This window comes from Diadema setosum, chromosome 1 (genome assembly GCF_964275005.1).
Source record: "Diadema setosum chromosome 1, eeDiaSeto1, whole genome shotgun sequence".
In the NCBI taxonomy this organism is placed as follows: domain Eukaryota; kingdom Metazoa; phylum Echinodermata; class Echinoidea; order Diadematoida; family Diadematidae; genus Diadema; species Diadema setosum.
The window spans coordinates 29,538,430-29,561,340 of NC_092685.1; the positions used below are offsets into that span (position 1 = coordinate 29,538,430).

The 22,911-nt window shown below is 40.0% G+C and overlaps 1 protein-coding gene across 1 annotated transcript in view; it reads right to left on the reverse strand.

Moving 5' to 3' along the window:
* LOC140230397 (uncharacterized) overlaps window positions 1–22,911 on the reverse strand; it is a 121,902-nt gene that overhangs the window by 66,572 nt on the left and 32,419 nt on the right. The window contains exons 6-9 of the mRNA XM_072310582.1: window positions 8,261–8,413; window positions 7,735–7,803; window positions 3,498–3,665; window positions 2,250–2,369 (exon numbers count right to left, since the gene is read on the reverse strand). Coding sequence (XP_072166683.1) covers window positions 2,250–2,369; window positions 3,498–3,665; window positions 7,735–7,803; window positions 8,261–8,413 — 510 coding nt within the window. The remainder of the gene's footprint in view (window positions 1–2,249; window positions 2,370–3,497; window positions 3,666–7,734; window positions 7,804–8,260; window positions 8,414–22,911) is intronic.

The following is a 22,911-nucleotide window of genomic DNA, read 5'->3' on the forward strand; positions in this document are numbered from 1 at the left end:
CAAAACAGTCAATATGCCCGCATGTTAAAATGAAAATAAGAATGAAGATAAACGAGTGCCTTGCAAAGTTGGCAAATATAAAGCTTTACATAGAAGCTCACATGTGCATAATATGATGGCACTTTATAGGATTTCTGATAAATTTCCTTAAATAAAGTCATATCATTGTTCAAGTTTCTTTTCACCATCACTCAGTGCCCACATACATTTACTTGGAAGAATGCCACAGCACATCTATCCCTCCTTGTGCCCCCAACTTTAAAACAGCACTGATACAGATCACTTTTCAATGAAGTCGTAAATGACATTAAATTGAAATGGCATGGGGGTGGATGGGGGAGGGGAGGGGGAAGGGGGCACAACACTTTAGCATTTCGTCATTCGGCACTTCATTCAGTGATATAAGACTTTTCTGTATGACTGCCAATGTACCAGAAGATCTCCCCATTTCATTTTTCTTCTTCTTTTCAAGGCACAATCTCCCTTTTTATCACATGGCCGCCCAATTTTCGCAACAATTCATCTGCAGACAGTATACTAGTAGTTGGTATTTGAACAGCACAAGTGCTCATTCTTAAGCCATAAATTAATGAGCATCGCAGAAGACTCAGCAACCCCTCGCCCATCCCTCCCCCATGCCTGGGTTGTTGTTGTCAAAATTCCATTCCTCACTTCCATCTCTGCACACGCAAAAATGACAGGATAGAGAGAGAGACGCCCTCTTCTGATGTAACAAAAGGGTGTGGGGTGGCAATTGTTGCGATTGGCTGACATGTTGACGCAGCTAACACGCAGAAGCTCATGGGGATTGACCACTTCCTAGGTCAGTCTGTCCGCAATGTCATTATACGCAGGCAAATTATAGATGTATTTACTTATTTGAAGTACTCAAAACAATATGTCATAGCAGGTGAATCTTACTACCAGGGGACAATTTGATTAGATTTTAGTCTCTCTCTTTTTTTAATCTGCAGCTTCAGAATAATAAAAATGTCCTTGGCCTTCAATAAGCAGATAATCTGTTAAAAAAAGGGGCATTTTCTCCTGATGGCCTACAGTTTTGTCACAATTTCGTTACTGTTTTTGGTTTTAATGCTTGGCACAGCAATCACTCGCTCGGATTTCGTCATTTTCTGTGTTTTTCTTTTCAATCTGTCATGACCAGTACACATATATGCACTAACTTTTCATATCTTATGGATTAGTCAAGTACGATTCCATGATTGGATGGATAAACATGATCACGTGACAATGAACCTGAGCTGTTACATCCACCATAAAGAACGATATTTTGAGTATTTCTCACACGGTAATTTTTTTTTTTCAAACAAATATTAAGAGCATGAGATGCCCTTTTGGGACGTTGCTTGTTTCGACGAGGACCTCCTTCAATAGCACTGCAGTCCCTTCTGATGGAACATTTTACATGTTCCTCCCCCGCCTTCAAGTTATATCTGATCCAATGCGGCACAATTTTGTCCCCTTACCTCACAGCATAGCCTACCAAGTGTGCATTTCTTTTGGCTCGAATATTAAAAAAAAAAGTATGCAACAATTGATTTATGCAGCACAAGACAGCATAAAGCTTTGTGACTGACATATGTGTATGTCTAAAGCAGAGGTGCCTATGACAAATCTTGATCGATTCCTGATTTCTTTCCTGCTTAGATATATAATTTAATTATTATGATGCCCCAAGTTACTATATCTCCCCCAGACTCAGTTCAAGCAAGCAATGAGTTAATGTATGTACATTGTAATGCATAAAAGTGATGATTTGTAATATTTTAGCGATAAAAAAATACCCCTATAACTGTTGCTAAATGTTCTTCAGCAATATTTTGCATTATATTCACCATAAATTTGACAGTAAAAATATCTTGTAGTATGCTGTGCCAAGATGTTACTGGAAATCAGGCTCAAAAGCCCTTGGTTGATTGGGATGGGGTGTTTCTCCTTTCATGGTTACTAAAATTATGTTTCTGCTCTTTGACGAGCTGTCTTTAGCTCTCTCTCTTCTTTTTTTCCCGGTGCTTTTATGATGTGTATTTAGAGTGTTATTTGTGAAACATGTAATATGCAGGAATAAAGGAAAGTTCTTTTACTTTTCACTCTTTATATGTTTTCCTAATGATCTAAGTGTGGTAAAACATGTGTGTGTGTGAATGTTTTAACGTCATGCGAATGATGAGGGTGACTACCTACATACACGATGGTAATTTGCACATAGCCATTGCAATGTAGCTTACCTTCACACGTTGAACCCCGCCTCACAAGGCCCTGGGCACACATGCAGTGATAACTTCCATAGCTGTTGAGGCAGCGTCCCCCGCCGCAAATGTTCCTGGACTCGCGACATTCATTGACATCTACGAGGGTGAAAGAGACAGACAGTATGTTCTCAACAAAGGACAGCTGTGTAATTGTTAATTTCTTCCCCCAGACTGATTATGATTCATTAGGCCAAACATCTCCAGAATTTAGTCTTTTGCTCCTTAAAGAGATGGTATAGCGTTGGTTGAGGTGACGATTCATCTTTTAACTCCTTGCGAGATACTTATAGAAACCACTTTATGAAATGTTAAAGAGCATACAATTCTAAGAGGAATTAAAAGTTTATGTGATGAAAATCGATTATGAAATGGCTGAGATATCCAAAAACAAAGAAAAGCAAAGCGACCATAATAAAAGGTGGGTCCCATCTTTTATTAGGATCACTCTGTTTTGGATATCTCAGCCATTCAAAGCCAATTTTTATCTAACAAACTTTGAATTCCTCTTAGAATTATATGCTCTTTCATATTTCACAAGAGGTTCCTAATTATTTCAAAAATTCATCATCAAAAAATGTTGAAAAAAAAACCCTTAAGCCCCATCTCAACCGAAACTGTACTGGACATGCATTAACACTTACATAGAATGGAATGGAAGTTATGCCAGGTTCTGGTTTCAACATCAATTTTCTCCTGTTCAAACTGGATTTCAAACTGAAGTTCAGATCATTATGAACACATATGACATACTATGTTCTGTGTGCTTGTAGCGTATAAATTATACATTCATATATACTCTACTGTTTCATTTCATCCTTTATTTTTGTGCATGTAATTCATATTTTGCACAAGTAGTGCCCTGAGCATAATAGTAGATGCATGGATTTGACGCCTTATACATTCTATATAGGCCTACCATTGTCGTAGAAAATGTAATACATAATATGAAGGAATAAAGCTAAGTTCTCTTACTTTTATCTCTCTTTATTATGTTCCTTTATAATCTGTGGTGAAACATCTCTGTGTGAATGTTTCAACCTAATGCAAATGATGAGGCTGCGATGTTGGGTCTGAAGAGGTTGGGATGAGGGTTAAGGTGGGAGTTTCAATGGGTGGAGTGTGGTGAGATGAAGATTGAGAAGAGGGATCAGATGGGGTGGGGGTAAGGGGTCTGGGGTGGTGGTCTAGGGATTGGGGCAGGGGTTCTCGGAAGGGGGTACTCACCAATGCACTGGCTTCCCCGCGAGCTGAGTCGAAAGCCCCTACCACACTCACACCGGTAGTTACCATTGCCAGTACTGATGCACTCCCCATGAAGGCAGAGTCTGGGGTTGGTTTCACATGGATCCAGATGGGTGATTCGCGGGTTGCCGGGGTTCACCGTAGAACTGACTGAATGCGAATCGCAACGGAACATGCAGTAGTAACAACACAATGTCAATCACAAATTGTCGACAGGACAACCTTTACCATTGAATAGTACATTACTATTTGGGGGTGGACGGGGATTGGAAGGAAAAACAAACAAACAAACAAACAAAGTACCTCAACTTTGGGTTTATTTCGCAGCAATCAGACAGTTTCATGTGCCAAACAGTTTATCACCTTGGTGAATCTTGCAAACAATATTATTCAAGATGCAGTGTAAAGATCTGACAGTGCATATCACATTTATCATTGCCATGAAATATACATGTGGGGGGGGGGGGGGGGGGGGAGGGGACCAAAAACAACGACATACAGTATTGGTCTTGAGCAACTGATGTAGTGGTAGCATGCATACTACATTCATGAACACCAACTTGAATTATTAGCACAATGATTCATAGTACAAGTCACTACTTCATATAAATAGTCACGGAATTAAATGCCTGTGTAGCTCTTTGATACCGTAAAATGGAGCGAGGGTAGTTTTAATTATTTAACAAAATTGAAATTAACAGATAACAAAAAGAAAAATGAGGTTAAGGAAACAGATTCAGGTGTCACACATTTTAACATTTGGACTGAAAGCGATAACACATACGACATAGGACATGATACATAATACAGTGCATGATACAAAATACAGGAAGCTACATACAGAAGAAAGAAATGAACAAAGAAGAATAATGGAGAAAAGTTGAATTACATTACCATACAAATGAACAGAAAAGAGTAGGAAAAAAGCGTGATACATTTTTTTTTCTTACGAAAAAGAAGACATTCCTAAACCAGCCAAGGTCTGCTCTGACTAGACGGTGAAATATTGACCTGCCAGGTTGTTAACACTTCAAAAAATGCAGTAAGTCATCACTTGGCTTGTTGACAAAGGGGAAGCTGGGAGTAACTCTCCAAGGATTTGTGGCCAAATCTCTAAGTATCTAAGTACCTCTGCGTAAGGAGGAAAGAATAATCATCAAGGTATCTGGCACACCAGAGCCAAATCATAGGAGCATGATAAGTGTATCACCTTTTATTACGACCTTATGAAAAAGGGATCCCAAAACCAACTAAAGATTAGTCTGAAAAGAAAGTGTAAAATGTTGTATGCACAGAACAGTGAAAATCTGGTTAAAATCAGATAAAAATTAGGGAAGTTATGAAAGTGTAAAGTTTAGCTAATATTTGCAAAACAGTTCTTAAACAGTTGTTATAAATATTCAAATGTCAAAGCTGCAGATGTCATCACCTCACAAATTTCATTTGCTAGTAAACATAACACTGAGTCCCCCACCCACAAAAAAAAAGTCTATAAAAATGTTAAACTTTATGTCATTCCTGGCTGAATAACTTCAAAATAATGATTAGTCAGATTCTATGTTTGTGGTGTGGATTTGAGACTGGAGCATATACTTGGCGTTTGAACAAAGAGAGAGAGAGAGAGAGAGAGAGAGAGAGAAATTTCAAGATATTGTGTATAAACTGAATGACAAGTTGTGAGGCCATGACAGTACCAACTTACTCAGTTGCGTATTCATATTGACTGTTCAACAATTGTTTTATGAAACTGTGTAGAGAAACCACTTGTTACAGGTTGCGAAACAAATTGGGTGACTGGGACTAAGCACATCACAATCACAAACAAAAGAGTTTAAAGTGAGCGGGGTAAGCTCAAAACATGACATATCCACGAATAACTTTCCCAGTGCAATACCATGGCTACTGAAATGTAATAGAACATTGCTTACTATACGATACAAAACAGAGAGTGTATGCGGTGGTTTGTCTATATAGCATGAGCAGGCATGAGCACATTCGTAGTCAGCAAATGGTCAATATATAAGTATGCAGTTTCGAGTTACTCTTCAGGCGCTAAAGCATCGTGATTATTCGAGTATAATACAATAACATTCAAGGCATGCATTGCTTGAGTATACAGCGAAGGAAGCAGATGTTACAACTAATCTTTAAAAAGAAACAATATTAATGGAAAAAAGCATATGATTGAAACGCGGGATTCATGATATGAAATATGTGCGTTTTCATTAGGAGAAGGGGTGGTTCCGTTGGGATCGGTGGCGGAGTTTTTATTCATTCATGGCGCGGAAAAAAATCTCGCATTTGAGCTTAATTGGACTCATGAGCATGCAGTCGGCGTAAATATGGTAGCTTAGAATGCACTTTACACAAAGCCCTTTCAAATGAAGATTTAATAATATGAATGGACTCAGGGAAAAGTAGCAGTAATAAATTGCACATTATGGATGTATAACAAACATTTTGAGCGTGTGAAAATCTACATGTTCATTGCATTGATAATCTATTTGGTGGTTGTTGTTGTTGTTGTTGTTGTTGGTTTTTGTTTTTTTGTTTTTTTGGGGGGGGGGTATTTCGTTTCTTTTCGTTTGGTTATTGATCTCTTTTGGCTCATTTTCACTCATTATAATACATGCAACTATACGAGCTGACCATTTCTCAATTTCATATGTGTAATTGCTTCATATAAAAGAAGGGCACTGATGTCAGAAATCGAAGATATGTCATGTCCAAGTAAAGTAACAAGTAGTATACATCGACAGATTCATGCTTAGACAAAATAGCCACATATCCTGTTAAAACATAAGCACCATGGGTTAATGTTGAAGGACATGCACACAAGCCAACAGACGAATTGGCACGGAACATAAAAATGCTTCAAGTTTAAAGAAGGCAACGTGATTATCACAGCAAACCCTTTAACTTCGAACGTGACTGCACAGCACCCAAATTGGTTCTTAGGTTCACAACTCACAATGCGATAATGGTCTCCTACCACGCGAGGAGTGTACTACACGGGGTGCAGGGTGGGATACGTGGTGGTGGTAGTGGTGGTGTTGGTGGTGGTGGTGGCATTGCCGGGGGAATGATTCAAGGCAAGTTTTAACAGCGTCATTAACAAATCAACTCACGGTCATCCAAAATCCAAAAGCCAGCGAAAACGGCTCTACAAGATAAATGAATCACTGATCTCGCTTTGGATCATACAAATAAAGGTAATTCATTAACAGTAAATTAAATTGAGATCTCCCATTTTCTCTTTCTCATCCTCACATACACACACACACACGCAGACACACATACACGACACAGACACTCCATCCCTCTCTTCCTCTCTCTATCTCTTAGCTTTGACGTCATAACAGGAATCACCTGCAGAGGTTTGCCTACACAGGAACAGGCTGATAATATTATGAGGTAATCCACATCATATAGACACAAAGTGAATTCACAACGGAAACTAATCACGGTAATACCCCTTTCACGTTTAGTCCAGGGACAGCACAGGGTCACGCCGGAGAAACCGGTAAAATATCGTTTTGGTCAAAACTACTGGCTACTCCTCGAAATATAACGGCGGGCAAATAATTAAGCCGTAAAAATTAAGTCTTTCTAAATATAGGCAGGTCGCAGCAAAACTAAATCCCCCCTAAGACCACCACACAATACAGGCTTATTAGGCCCTACCTTGAGTTTTTTTTTTTTTTTCTGAAGTCCTTTAGTGGAAGTGCTTTTATCAATTATTGTATCACATTTCCTTTTTGTATCATTAAGATCGATATGAAGCAAATGCCACTTTTAATCAATTATAAGTGACCATAAATACAATGCCATTTACAAAACTTTTTTTTTGCGTTAAAGGAATACAGTAAAATACAAAATGATATTAAAAAGGAAAGCATAATAGACTTTGTCGCAAATGAATAATGTGGAGTAGAAATATTGTCCTTTTTGTTGACCATGGCTCTTCGTCTGTGTTCTGGCTTGTTGGCATTTTTAGTGAGATGGATGCGATTAGAGGTTAATCGAAGTTTGAACTTGCTGATAGAGATGAAGATGAAGGTAAAGATATAGAGATAAATAATTTTGACGCTTTTTGCTTCGTTCTGATGACTGCCTTTTTGTGGGAAAATAAAATGATAAGAATTTTTTTCTTTTAAGGAAGAGAAGGGAGCGTGGAAGCGAGCGAAGAGTGCAATTAACCACAGGGGCTTTGTCCTACCGTGATTGTATCCGTTGGAAGGCTTATAATGGTAGCCCGTACCTTGCGGACACATGGCACGGAACTCCGCTGCGAAGAGGAGGGAACACGGAAGCAGAGAAAGAAATGTGAAAATTAATAACATTAGATTCGTAATCACTCTTTCCACTACGACTGGATTTCTCCCGATCGCATACAGACAAAAAGGGATATCCAAAAAATAATCTTCTCTTTATTCAAGGACTGAAATATTTTTCCAGAACACAATATGTCTAACAGTTATCAAAAAAAAGCACATCAGAAACTGCGACTGCATAGGATTTTTTTTCTTTGCGTTTTTTTAAATATTTTTTTTTACAGTTTTCATATACTTATTCAAAATAGAAATTTTATTGCACCACATCTTGTGACATGCATGGCGATTATCGATTTGACAGGGAAGAATGTACCGTCCTTTTTCATTTTCAAACGTCTACGACAAAGAACGAAAAAAGAATATCGTGTTTTTTTTTTTTTTTTTATTACGAGGACCTCGCCAAGGTCTTACCAGAACCCGATTGGGGACATCGCTCGCAACTGGCGCCCCAGGCCACTCCAAGACTACAGCAGCACTGCATCTGTGTCGTCGGCATGCGAGAAACACTTCCCGGGTAGCACTGGCCATTAATGACTCGGGTGTAGCAAATCTGCTTCACCGAGACTGTTAAGAAAAAGAAAGAGAATAAACAAAGTATGTGGGGATAAGTATGTACATCGGGAAAAAAATGAATACCATGAAACCTTATTCAGCTCGTTTACTGGAATATTCAAGAAACATGTAAAAATTCTCAGAGAAAGTATTTGCCATGAGGAAAAATCCCTTACACATAAAATGTGAGGGAAGATGTTCTTCTCTTTAATTCCATCGCTACAAAATAATGAACGACATTACCTGTGTCCTCAAAATAGTATGCACACTTCCTATACTTATATGAGTTATGGATGACAGCCACGAGGCTTTCCAGAGGTTTTACATGAAATCAGGACGATACGGGATTTTAAAGGCTAACATTGTTTTCGCGAAAGAAATCTATGTTGAGCAGTCACAATAATCCATATGCAAATTGATGTCATGATGTCCTGATGTCATTGTCTGACATTCATCTTTTTGTTGTGTGCGCAAGAATATTATTTCAACAAACATGAAGATTTGTCGATAATCTAGTAACTGCAACCTGTTTCCATTCAGTCTTCACTGCAAAGTTATTACAAACACTGCAGTCAATATATCATTGGAAGAGAATAAATAGATATGTGAGGATATTCCATGATATCGGAAGCAAATTTGTCTTCAGGGTATACTGGAAAAGTTGTGAGGCAGTGACATAATCGCCTCATCGAAACTGCATTATGATGTGCTATCGCGATAATATCACTTTAATGCCACGTGGAACTTAACATTTCCAAGAATTTTCTGATCGCGATTTTGTCATTTTCATTAAACTCCTTTCATTCTATATCTTTTAACGTTGTTCTGTCTGCAGATATCATTTTGACCATGAAATAGCCCTTACAATCTAACTGCGCCTCACTTAAGATATACTTATTTCGTATCTCATATACATCCATAGAAGTTGTTGTTGTTTTTTTTTCTTCTCCATAGGGATTATCTAATCCGATGATGTGTCTTGCCAGGCCTTCCTCTAGCTGAGATGTCTCTCGCTGGAAAATGAAATCGCGCCCTTGGGTGTACTCGATATGAGACCTGCGCTCACCACCTCATTACAGTCCTATTGTTGTCTGCAAGGACCTGTTAAACTGCATCATTAATACACTTGTGACAAGTTTTGGCTTAAGAGCACGCTTGACCATCAACACTTCGTATGTACACGTGTACGCCACATGTCGGGGAGTCAATACACTCACGCGTGCCACCGCGCGCTGGACGCACAAATATCGGCAGACGGGTGGAGAGTGATCGTACAAAGACAAATACCATCCCATGTGTCTCATTATTAGGTCCTAAAATTATCGTGAAAAAAAAAAAATCGGGGGTGGGGGAGCAGAGGTCATTCACTGAAATGGGGTCTTTGCGGCAAGAGGGTTGCAACTCCACACGTGTGTGTGTGTCACATATACGCACGGGTGCGTCACGAAAATTGGAATCATGTTTCTGATGGTTTCTTTAATTATATTCAATTCAATTGTACTTTATTTTCATTTACCAAAAGTTAATACAAATACGAAGTATAGGCCTATAAAGTCATTAGAGAAAATAAGACAGGAGTAATTGTCGCAGGAGGAAATGTCGTGTCACCCTCGACCTAAGTACATGACTATCATTTTCGTCAAATTCAACGTCATATCTTTGAAATTTATTTCAGCCCATAAACAATTTGCGGCTGATTCAAAGTTAATTGCGACGCACAGGAAACGGAAGTGCTGATAGTTTAATCTTACAGTCAATTACTTGTCGGAGAGGCATGAGATAAAGTTTATTCATAATTGAGAGGCATAATGAGATAAAGTTAATTCATAATTAGATAAAGTTTATTCACCCTATCTATCTCGAAATTTATCTGTATTTTTCCCCCATCAAAATGTGGAAGGCCACATACTGGCCATGTCCACTGCGTGCTGCTTTCCGTTTGTGTCAGTGGCAATTTAAATTTCTGTGTCAGTCAGCTCAGGACAACACGCGTGGATCAATCGGCCACCTGATCGGTCACCTGATCGCTGAAAATTGATGGCTGTCAATCATCGTTTTGCTGAACACCTCGTCAACAATGACATCACGGGAAGTCATCGGGGGACTGATTCAGTCAGTGCAGGTCGATCTCTCTTTTCGCACCCTCCTCCTCCTCCTCCATCGCTACGTCGATTTTACGCCCTTCAATGTCGATACGTCATCCACCGCCACACGACAGGCGTGGGGAAATCGAGGGGGCAAGACCTCGTCCGCAGGGCGCACAAACGGAGTGACTCGTATATAAGCCACAGTCCCACTCGTATAAAAACAGGTCGGCGTAAGTGCCGTCCTACTGTGAACTTCCGTAAGTAGGTGAATGTCCTCATATTGGGTAATCCTGCCCCCCCCCCTCCCTCTTTTCCTGACTTCTATTTCCCCCGAATTCGATGTCGGCTTGCGAGCGAGGAATGTTCTCCATTTGGTTGATTATCGTCGCCTGGTCAAACTGATTTCTGATGCCGTCAGGTGTGGCTGTTTATACTCGCGAGGAAACTCTTCAAACATACTTCAGATGTGTTCCTAATTTGTCTAAGTGGTGTTTGCCCAACTAGTGACTGATGGCAAAGGTGCAAATGGCACCGAATTTCCCGACTGCGTCCTGCATCACTCTCCCTTGTTTACCTGAAATAGCGCACTGAAATAGTCGCACTAAAACTTCCATATCAATTTGTTGTTTTTCCCCCACAGCTAGTATCTATCATTCGAAAAGCATAATGAAGGTCGCTCTCGAAAAGAAGGGGAAAGGAAATGAATTAAAACTGTTGCCTGTAGTATGATGGCAACTCTGTATTATGCTGCCCACGCGTGTCTCTTACACATCAGCAAATACAGAAGTTCACGTTCCCATTGCGTTCTCATTTGGCATTTGGAATTGGCATAGTTTGATACAGGGGCCGCGAAAAATTTTTGGCTCGTCGAAAAAAAAAGTCGAAAAAGAAATCGACGAAAAAAAAAAAAAAGAATGACAAACCCACGATTTTCCAAGGGTACCATCCGGAGAGTATTCCCGTCGGAGCGGGACGGGGGAGGGAGGTGGTACCGATTTAGGAATGATGATATCACAAAGCAGGGAGGTAGGGAGGTGCACCTCCCTGCACAAAGTTATGGAGGACAGAGTTGCGCTATCACTAACGAGCAAATATGATTTAGACCCTACCAACTCATCTATGTGGACAAACCAATGGGATAGTAGTGAACCTCATCTAATTGCCATTTGTGACTGTATGTGACTATTACTTCAAAACGCTGTTTTGTTTTTGTTTTTCTTTTTGAAAACGGACGGCATTTTGAGTCAAAATTGAGTCGATTTCTAGCTGTTATTTACATCCTCGCAATGATGTTTTCAAAATTCATCTCTGCTAGGCCAGCGAAGTGTTACGTGAGCGTGGATAACAACGCAGAACATCGAAATACAGGGAGAAGGAAAACATAGCATACAATCATACCTCACGGGACAGCTAAAGCCAGTTAATATGACACATTTTTCACATGATTAATAACTGCCATTACGGTGTCTGATAATCTGTCGCTTTTTTGACGAATTGGTGCGTTTCTCTGGCGCAAAGGAGAGGAGACGAAATCCCCAAATTCTTTTGACTGTCAGCGGCTGGAACACATCTCGCGAAAGAGCGTGATTTCACATTTGTCATTACTATAATATTTTCACAAATTCCTCGAAGTTCAACCCGATTGTAATCAGCTTTGCTGTACAGCAGGATAGTCTACAATGGGCACAACCTTTCTTCACATGCAATCTTTCACATCCCATATTATCATACGGCTGTAAAGGACCTTCGACTAGTAATTTGCAACTCACGTTTTTGGTCAAAATGCCCCATGCCAGTTCTAGAGAAATTAATAATAAAACATGTTCCTTTTTAATTTTCTATCTAAGATAAAGGAAAATCACTGAAATATCATAGAGATAACAGAGAAGAAACGTAAAACAAGAGTAATGGACTCAGCGGTTGACAAGATCACAAGATCTTATAAAAAGAGAAAGGGTCTTGTGTTCTTTCATTTCATTCATTCATTCCATAAACGAATGAATGAATGAATAAATGAATGAATGAATGAATGAATGAATGAATGAATGAATGAATGATGAATGAATGAACATGCACAAGACCACATCCCTTTGACAGACTTTGTCAATTACTGTATTTAATTTTTTAGTTAAATAACTCTCTCTTCTTTCGTTCTTTAAAACAACAACAACAAATAACTCAGGAGCTCAAATTAATTGCGTAATCGGTGTGGCTTGCATGATGAAGCTAATACCCTCAGATGGCGGAAATAGAGAACTAACTGAAGTTGGCCCCTATGTTTTTTAGGTACAGATGCAGGTTACATCTCCGTGAATCGAGTTTAATTGGCACTCACTGTATCAGTAGATAGGCGCCAAGAAATTTCATCGCAAGTTCATTGCCTGCCTCTACCGACGCCAATAGGCGTTGCTGTTTTCTGGTATAGCTTCGAATATTTTCTATTTATTGAGTAGCTGCATGGACACGTCCATGTCAAAATATGCAACAGCCGGTCCGTTGTGCGTATAGTATTAAATCATCACCCAGTTGCAAATATTCGTCGCAGCTACGTACAATGCCTTGCATTATGTTCAAGTTTACTCTCATTATTTCCACAAGCCATGGCCTTTAAGCAATCGCACCACGAATTGGTTTGACGAACGTACACTTGATGTCTAATGTCATTTATGAGCAGACGGTCCGTTAAGATTTGGAGGACTTGCTAATGGGTAAGATTTTTTTTCCTTCATTGCCTTGGCACCGTAAATTAGTGCGTTGGCATTTATAAAACACAAATTGAGTGTGATATGTCTACTGCGATAGACCACTTTTTATCTATTATTATCTTCTTCTTTTTTTTTTTTTTTTTTTTTTTGGGGGGGGGGGGGGGTTAGGGGTTCACGAGGAAACCATTAGGCACAAATCAGAAGCCAAGCATGCCAAGTTTAGTACATATCAGACAGACAGGCCTATAATTCACGGGGGATGGGGGTAAGATAAAGTGTAGGTCAGTAACATATTGATTGTAATGTTTGGTAATAAAAACAGTTAGGTCTTATATGCTGTAATAGCAAACTGTCGTCGCGAGCTGTCAGTTCATATTCCCTTCCCCTCAAATTCTGCAGACTTTAGATGGAAATTAGCTAAACTCTCGTTCAAGGTCTGCCAAATCTTTAAGCATCGCTAAACTGGGCTGATGTATGTGCTGTTCATACGAGAACGAAAAGTGGAGTCTGTGCAAAGTGATCCCATCTTTCTGACATTCAGAGGACATCATGCTTTCATATATTTTGTTTTTCTCTCCCCCCCCACCCCCCCACCCCCCACCCCCCCCCCCCTCTCTCTCTCTCTTTCTTTCTCTCTTGGGGTCATCATCGGTTTTTGCCCTGGAGGGCACTTAATACAGTAACAACACCAAACACACTAACACATAAGACGATAATCATACCACCAGTTTTATATAAAACATTCTACTAGAATTACAATGGAGGCAGTATTACACCACTTCGTAGCTGTCATAATCTCCTCATACGATTAGATATTGTTGCCGACAAATATCATCTGGTTCAAATTGATGGCACGTTTGACACTGACATGAGAATTCTCTACGTTTGTTTTTGTCGCTGTTATGTTACGTCACTTGGGTGACGCACGTGCCACAGATATCGGTGATCGACACAAGAATAGCCTACGTACTTTACAGATCAAAATCATCACAGCAGAACGCTTACCTTACCTCACCGCACGCCCTCATAAAGTGATGTTCTTTACTCGGTGAGTGACAACATTTATAATGTGCTTTGTGATGGATGATTTTGGTCATCTTCCTAGTCAAACTCCGCTCGGAGATGGTCACCTGTATTTCTAATTACTTTCAAAAGAAAAAATGTGAGGTGTTCCCTCTGCTAGGGTATGTACCATATGACTTTGCTCTGTGAGTCTGCATGTTTGTCCTGCGATTATTGTACAATGATAACATCGGAGAACACTGTTTTCTGCACAGAGTTCATTAATAATCATATGAGGCATTTTTATGCTATTTTAGGATTTTCATATCACTATGAACTCCGCAAAAAGCGACGTTATGCGAGAGGGTTCTTCATTCAGGATCATTACCCCTAACATTGTCAAACACAAATTCATGATCTAGGATTACTTTTTTTTTTAACCTTATGAAACACTAACAATAAGTTCTAAAAACTACAACAGTACCATTAGGAGCAGTGACTTTAAAAAGTTCGAGATATCACATTAAATGCATACGGTAGGTCAATTGTATAACAAAACATCCTACCATATAAAATTTTGTAATAAAGCCTGCAATGTAAGGAGATATCACTATTTTTCTCAATAAACCATAACTGTAGACAGTTTAGTCTAGAAACATTATTATAACTATTGTTCATAATTTGTATATTTAACAATACTTAACATTGACTATACTGATTGAAATTTTTACATGGAGTGTTTCTATCCCTAACTCGCATTTTAAAAAATATTTTGAAGCACTAAAACTGGGGTTTTGTTTCATCTGGAAATAGTAAATAATACCTTTAAACTACAGAAATGAAGTTTGTATGACAAGATGGGCTACACCCTATATCTCCTGTGTAAGGACCCTAATCCACCACCCAACAATGTGCTTTCGAGATCGATGACATTGATGCTACGCAGGGTCATAAGACGTAGCAACAAGATCATTGATATTAGTGATCCCAAGGAGGTATATCATTATAGCTCCTTGGTGATACGAGGGTCATAATACGTGACCCATTGACGTAAACAAGACAACAGTGTCATTCACAATCAGCGAGATGGGCGCTCGGGGAATACCCTCCGTTTACAGCGCATCAGTTTGGACACTATTGTAACATTTCCCTTTTCCCTTGTCTGCAGACTGATAGTTTTATCGACGAGATTTAAAGCGCGGGCTTTGTGGCAGCAAGAAACTCGGGTTATAGTGTGATTATAGCCTATTCTCTAGCGGCGACAAGTCAATGGCAATACGTGCTACTGTCTGCCTGCCTGGGAGGGGAAAATCGTCTGCGGAGGAAGTGAGTGCCCATAACGTGAGCTCGACGCAAATAATTATTATGCTACATTGATGTGTCATTAAAAGAAGAAAAAGAAATGCAGTCAAAAAGTGTTTCTTTCCGTACACATTTTCAGCGATACTAAAATATTGAGTTGTCAATGGGGATCGCTTAACATAAAGGACACAAATCTGTTTCTAAGTTTATGGCTCTCCGGAGTGCAAGCCTGTCTCTTACAGGATTTGGTGTCTGCGGACAGTCAATGTGATTTTTTGGAGAAAAAATGAGAATACATAGTAATCAATAATGCCAACACAAGTCAAAAATCATTAAAACCGAAAGAAATACGCATCCTCTCCCCCCCCCCTCTTTCTTTTTTTTCTGCCTTTGCCTCTGATTTTTTTTTTCTTGTACGTACGTGCATATTGCTTGAGGGAAGGTTTGAGAAATGTGAGAGCGACAGACAAAGCGAAACAAGCAACCAGATTGATAAATAAATGTACAAGATTGGACGCAAAACTAAAATATGAAACTCCTCTCAGGGTCGCTGAGACAACCTGCCAGACACTCGCCTCTAAATGTATCCTGACGTGAAAAAGAAAAAAAAAATGGAGAAAGAAACAGTAATATATGAAAAGAAACCGGAACTGTGAATTCGAGCTGGATAACACTTCTCGTGGGAAGATCATATTTTGCGTGGAATCCCCGGGCATTGCTGGGCACACTTCCTCCCATGGTCGGGCGACAAGCCGAAAGCATTTTGTTGTTTTGTTTTTGCTACCCTGTCTGTTTTTTGACTAACACCTGTGCATTACTGTTCTAATCCTCCATGCCGACATTCTCCGAGATGGAGGTGGTGTCTGCGTCAGTAATCTCATTGTCCGACAAAAGTATTAATAGTGCATCACACCGTTTGATAATTTCAAAATCACATCACACACAACTTGCAGGTTGTTAAAAAGACACTTCAGACTAGTGTGTTCTGTAAGACTTGCCTTAAATTGGAAGTGATAGATAACATGAAGTTATTCGAGGTCATCCGTGCCGCACGTTCCACTATCCCCGGGGTGTAATCAACTTCTTGACTTGGCAGAGGGCAGTTGATGACATTGCATGACATTGTGCTTAATACTTGTAAGTGAAATATGAATTAATATAATTCCATGGCGACATAGCGATTTCTCTTTTCCTTGGAGTATCAATAGTTGATTAAAAAAATATTGAGTTGCAGCTGAGCTTTCTCATTTTCTGGGAATATTGCTCTATAGACAAGTATTTTGAATTGTTGCTGACATTGACGCAAAACTAGAACTCATTTTGTTTTGAGCATCCTCCCTTTTTGAAGTACTTTTAAAATTGAGCAGTGCGTGTTTGGGTTGTAAGTTTAAATGAAGTCATAGTCAAAAATATTACCACTATGCTCATTCAGGCGTTCAGAAAGCAGACAGGTTGTTTAGTGGATATTGTGGCCGATAACAGGAACCTGCACTATAGGTCTACGTCCTGGCATTGAACACCCATTTCACGGCGCGTCATGTGCCCCAAGGAAAAACAAAAATGCAATCTGATTTCACTCGGTGACAGACTTGATCTCTGTTATTGCCTATTAACCTACATCATGTCTGGAAACTTTAAAATCAGATGCATATATCGGGTTTGCCTATGTTAACACCGACACGTTACTAGCCATGTGCATGTAGCTTCTCCTCTGCCAAATCCAATCCCTCCTCCTCAACGTGGTCTTGTTTCTTTCTTCTACTCCACTTCCTTCTTCCCCTTCTATATCTACGCCTTCTAATCCCTTTCCTTCTGTATTTACTCCTCCTCCTCTTCATCACCACGTTCATCATCACGTCATCATTTCGTTTCCATTCCTTTACCTACTCGCAACATCCTATATCTTTCTATTGTCCTCCAGCCATCGCCTTCTTATCCTCCTTTTATCCCACTGCACACCATTCTAATCCGACCCCTCCACCTCGTCCATCTCTTTCTATTCCTGCTCCTCCTGCCCCTTCTTCTCCCTCCCCCCTCCTCCTTGTGATTGTCCTCCTGTATACCATTACCACCACCACCACCACCACCACCACCACCACCATCATCAACAACACTCACTCCTCCTCTGTCGCCTCTAACCTTCTCCCTCGTCTTAATCCGCTTCACATACTAGTACTCTTCCACTTCCGAATTAATCAATGTGAAGTGTTCGCACCCCCCCCCCTCTCTCTCTCTCTCTCTCTTCCCGGTCTCCGCTCAACTCCACACTGACGTTGCTTAACTTTCAGGTGACACATGATAACAATTATGCGGGTAAATCGACACTGCTTATTTATTTTGGAAAATGTACTAATGTTTTGCATTAAAAACTAAAGGGGCGAGAGAATTAGCAGGGGTGCATACAGTAGCTGTAATGCAACTTGTATCATCACTTCGCGAAACATTGTGGGCGCTAAGAAACTAATCCTTGTTACAGCGTATCATTAAAACTTGCCCCTCTCAGGGTCTGATCATTCCCGTCGAAAATTGATGGTTTCCGATCTCTTCACCGTTTCCTTTGAAACTTTGCTGATATGAAACAATACAAGGACAGGGGTATTTGTGATATTGGCCACTCTCCAGTTGTGCATAATATGATACTCTTGTCGTCGGGGTGCGTTACCCTATAGCTCTCCCATTTTACAATGAATTTGGCAAAATACCAATATCTGTCTTGTGTACAATTTGCGTTGCGTCATTGATAATGAATTTGTCACACTAGTCAAGTACATTGCTTGGGCATAATTAATGATATAAAACATTGCTCAGGTATTAATTTTACATGACTGTTTGCTGAAGATAACTTCAATTATAAAAGTTGGGAGCAATTTGACTACTCCCGTGTCAAGTGGAATGTTTCTCTTCTTTATCATAATATATAACATATATGGTGAATATCGTAGTGGCTGTACATGTTTAGTGTATTTCGAGGAAATGTATAATAATTACATTATAAAAAGACGTGCGATGGTAGAACAACAGTGTTGGATTAAAGGTCAGTGACCTAAATTCTCACGACGATAAATGCTAAAGGGATGGTATAATATTGGTAAAGATGAGAATTGGGCTTTTAACGTTTTGCAAGATATCAAGACACCACTTGTGAAATAGTACACAGCATACCATTCTAAGAGGAATTCAAAGTTTATTTGATGCAAGTCGTTTCTAGAATGGCTGAGACATCCAAAAACAGAGCAAAACGAAGCATTCATAATTGGGTCCCACCTTTTACTAAGATTACTCTATTTTGGGTATCTCAGCCATTTCAAAACCAATTTTCGTCAAACAAACGTTGAATTCCTCTTGGAATGATATATTCTTATATGTCCTAAAAGGTTTCTCATTATCTCATCAAAATGTTAGAAACCTGAAGTTAAGTCTCAACCAAAAACTATACGATCCCTTTAAAAGTTACAAAGGCGCCATGGCGCTTTCTCTGTCTAAACCAGGCGCCAAGACGATTTCCAACAATTAAGCTGCCTCCATGCCTTCTCGTCCTACAGAATGGTGCCATGGTGAATTTCAACAAGTCGCCCTCTTAGCCGCACTTTTAAGGCTTCTGCATGTCCATGTGTACATCCATCGATGAGTCAAAGCAAACAAAGCGTGGGTAACCGGCGGGGATCAGACAGGGGTGCGAGGATGTCGGGAAGGAATGAGGAGCATGGTGGACATACCGTGGATGACAGTAGATACCGAGGATGACAGACACTGATACGGGTCGGCATGGGAGGTCAAGCTCGCGTGTAGGGGGTGGGGTGACGACGACAACTATGGTGGAATAAGAAAATGCGAAGGGAACACAAGAGGGACAATCCCATCCGAGGTGTTTGAATAACAAACAGACGGGAAGGAGAACACACCTCGGAGATTGCGGCCAAAGTACTCATTGATAGACGCTTTTGGGAAGAGGCCGCACACACATCAACCTCTTCGATATTGCTGTAAGACGACAACACTGCAGAGTGTTTATATAGGAGGGTAGCCACTTCACCGTCGCAAGGACATAATTATGATTTTGCTCTGGGCGTGTTATCATTCAAAGCGGCACCTTGCTATTCGTTTCCTGTAAGTCACCATATACGAAGAGGAATCAGGGTGACGAGAGCGAGAATATGTAGCAACCCTGATCATAAAGGTATACAGCTCTCTCTACTGTAGCATACATTCTCCGCAAATCCTAAACAATATTTAGAATGCTCACCTCTCGACGTCAGTTGGTATCGTATAGTACCACGCGGCAAAATTTGGTTTCAAAGAGCCCTCTTTGAACGAATGACTATCATCAAAGTTCAGCGACACTGCTGCTATTTTCTTCAAGTACTTCAAAGTGTGTCTTCTAATAACCTTGGGTGAATGTCACGCCATGACCCAGTTCGGAGTGTGGTACTCTGATCAGCGGATCCGTCGTTATTTCGCTATTATCGTACATGATTAAAACATTTGTAAGGTAAATATTCCATTTGTAAATCTGTTCTGGTGATTTGTAAACTATGAAAGTAACTGCAACATATACAATAATACCTTCATTTGGAGGAAAGCTCTGACGCAAACAAAATCAAGTTCTGCTCTCTGGTGGATCACCGCTTATAATTTCTTCGTCGGCCGATTCTTATTAATGCCATCTGCTTCATTTACAATGGATGATAATAAACACACCTATTCTTGTATTTAGGGATTTCGTGGCATTCTTGTCGTGTGAGGTACGAATGGTTAATGGCGGAAAACTACCACTAATACACGGGCGTGATTGACGAAACATACGAGATAACCCAGAGAAGAAAGGCTGCCAAGCAATGTTCCATGCAAGATTTGGCGAGAGCCTTGCTGAAAGTATGGCACGCCCTCTACATGGACAGAATTCCTGCAATTGGTTGCGCCTTTCCCAGATTTGCTGAAGCATGGGTCATCTCTCCCAATGTATTACTTCAACCTCCCACCCCTAAAAATTGCGAATCTTCCGTTTTGAGAATCTTGAGAATTTTCCTCACCCCCTTCTTAACCGAACCGCACAGAAATCTTTGTTTGTCCTTGCTGTGTGTGCTTCACGAACCCATTACGGATTTAACCTATAGAAATAAACAGACTTTTACGAGTCGACGTAAAACACACACACAAAAAAATCCGGTTTTTTAGATTGTTTGTGATGACATGATGACATGGCTAAAGGTTAAAAGATTTTTTTTTTTTTTGGGGGGGGGGGGCTTATAAGCGTCGAGCACATTTCTTTTCCTGTAAATTGGATTTAAAACTACAATAAATATACGCAATGTTTCTGTGTCTATCATTTCATTTCATTCTCATTATCTTCAGCATCACCACTATCACTTTCATCTTCATTATCACATTTTTCTTCATCATTAACCTGTCAACATCATCATACATCACCATCATCATCATCATCATCATATTTCACGTTACTCTTATTCGTACCTATGCACTATACATATGTAAAAAAACAATGTATTTACAGTGTTTTATATTTTGTAGTATTTCTCCATTCCGCAAACAATATAATTTTTTTGTGTATTATGTAGATAGGTCTCTGGGCTGCCACGTGCTCAAGCTTTTGCTTATAGTGGCAGTCCTTCTTCCGCATAATTTCTCAGATAATTATTTGGAAAATTGGTAATACGATTTATAATTTGTTAATGAAATTAATTTACACATTGATTTTCCTTCTCTGAATCATGTACTTGTAATCTGCTTACTGATATTCCATGTGATATTACGGAAAATAATTTTGATTTATGTATGAAATTGTGTTGGAAGAAAAATAAATCAAACAAACAAACAAACAAACAACCATGCATAAATGAAATTATATGGGGTTATTTGTGACAGAGTATAATTCATGTGCAATGATGGACGGTACTTGGAAGTCATGTTGAACTTTGACCTCTCCATCATTTTTGATGTATCGGAATTCTCGTGCCAGAGAGAGCGTCCGGATTTCCATTAGACACTGTTTAAACAAAGAAACAACTAGGACAGAGTGTGTGTTGAAGACCGTGAAGATCCCTGGCGGGAAAAAAAAAATCGGGGGGGGGATCAATATGAACGAAATTTTGCATCCCAGTGTACCCCTTATCCTCTCGAACAGATCTAACAGACACCTCTTTCTCCCCTATTTTGATTAACAAACGGTTACTTTCAGAAGCGTTACTGGGACTTTGAAGAATGACTGTTCTATGTGTGCAGACACAGCACGCCAGCATCAACATTTACCCCATACTCCACTTCGTCTTTCTGTCGCTAATCTTCTGCCGTCTTTTTTTCTTTTCCTCGTTCCTCCAATTTCAACATCATCTTCTCTTCATCACCATCATCGTCATTTTCTCTTGTCCCTTCCTCTTTCAAACTCCGTCTTTGTTTCTCCTTTATAAATCTCTTCCAAATGATGCTTATTGTTGTTCTCCCCTTTTTATTTCTCTTTACATCTATTTTCTCCTTGTCTGCCATATCATATTATACATATTTGATCCATGAAATGGGCGGCAAGTTTCACCTTAGACATTCTCCCATGTGCCACCACTTAAGACCAGTAGTTTCGGCAGACAGTTGCCCGCAAACTCGAGAATCAAAGAGGACTCCAATAATCTGTCAACACTAAGAACTGTATGGAACAACTTTATAATTCCCAATGTATTCATCTTGCCAAGCAAGTGATACTCGTATTATCTCGACGACTTTCTTTTCGTGCAAGCGTGTCGTCAAAGATGCGTCTCAATTCGATTGAAAGATGACCGGTAAAACGGGCGACGGATGGTATTGTGCCGAAAATAACAACTGGAAAAGACACCAAAATCATCAAAGGCTCACTTCTCTTCGTGATTACACGACACTGCTTTGCAGTTAGGACCAAATCCTACATAAAGGCGGTTAAGCAGACGTCGTGGGATAACAAACCTGAATTAAATGAAGTGTTTCATCCCCGGGCAAAAAAAAAAAAAAAAAAATCACAATCATCATTTAGCTCTGCCTGAACGATATGGGTAATGTTACTTAATTTTCTTGTATGTAGCTTCATCCATACCTTTCACATTCCTCCTCTTCAAACTCCTCTAGCATTAGTCTCCTCCATCTCCTTCTCATTCTCTTCAAATTCATCCTCCTCCCCTCCCCTTCCCCTTCATCCTCCTCCTCCTCTTCCACGTCCCCCTTCTCGCCTCTTCTTCTTCATCATCCTCCACCTCTTCCTCCTCCTCCTTCTCCCCCTCCTCTTCCTCCCCAACTCTTCCTTATCCTCCTCCTGTTCCTCTTGACTGGTACCTCCTCCTCCTCCCCCCCCCCCCCCCCATTCATCCTCTTCCTCCTCTTTCTTCGGGCAGGAGAAGTCGTCTTCAATAGGTTATCAGGCATTAGAACGTGATGG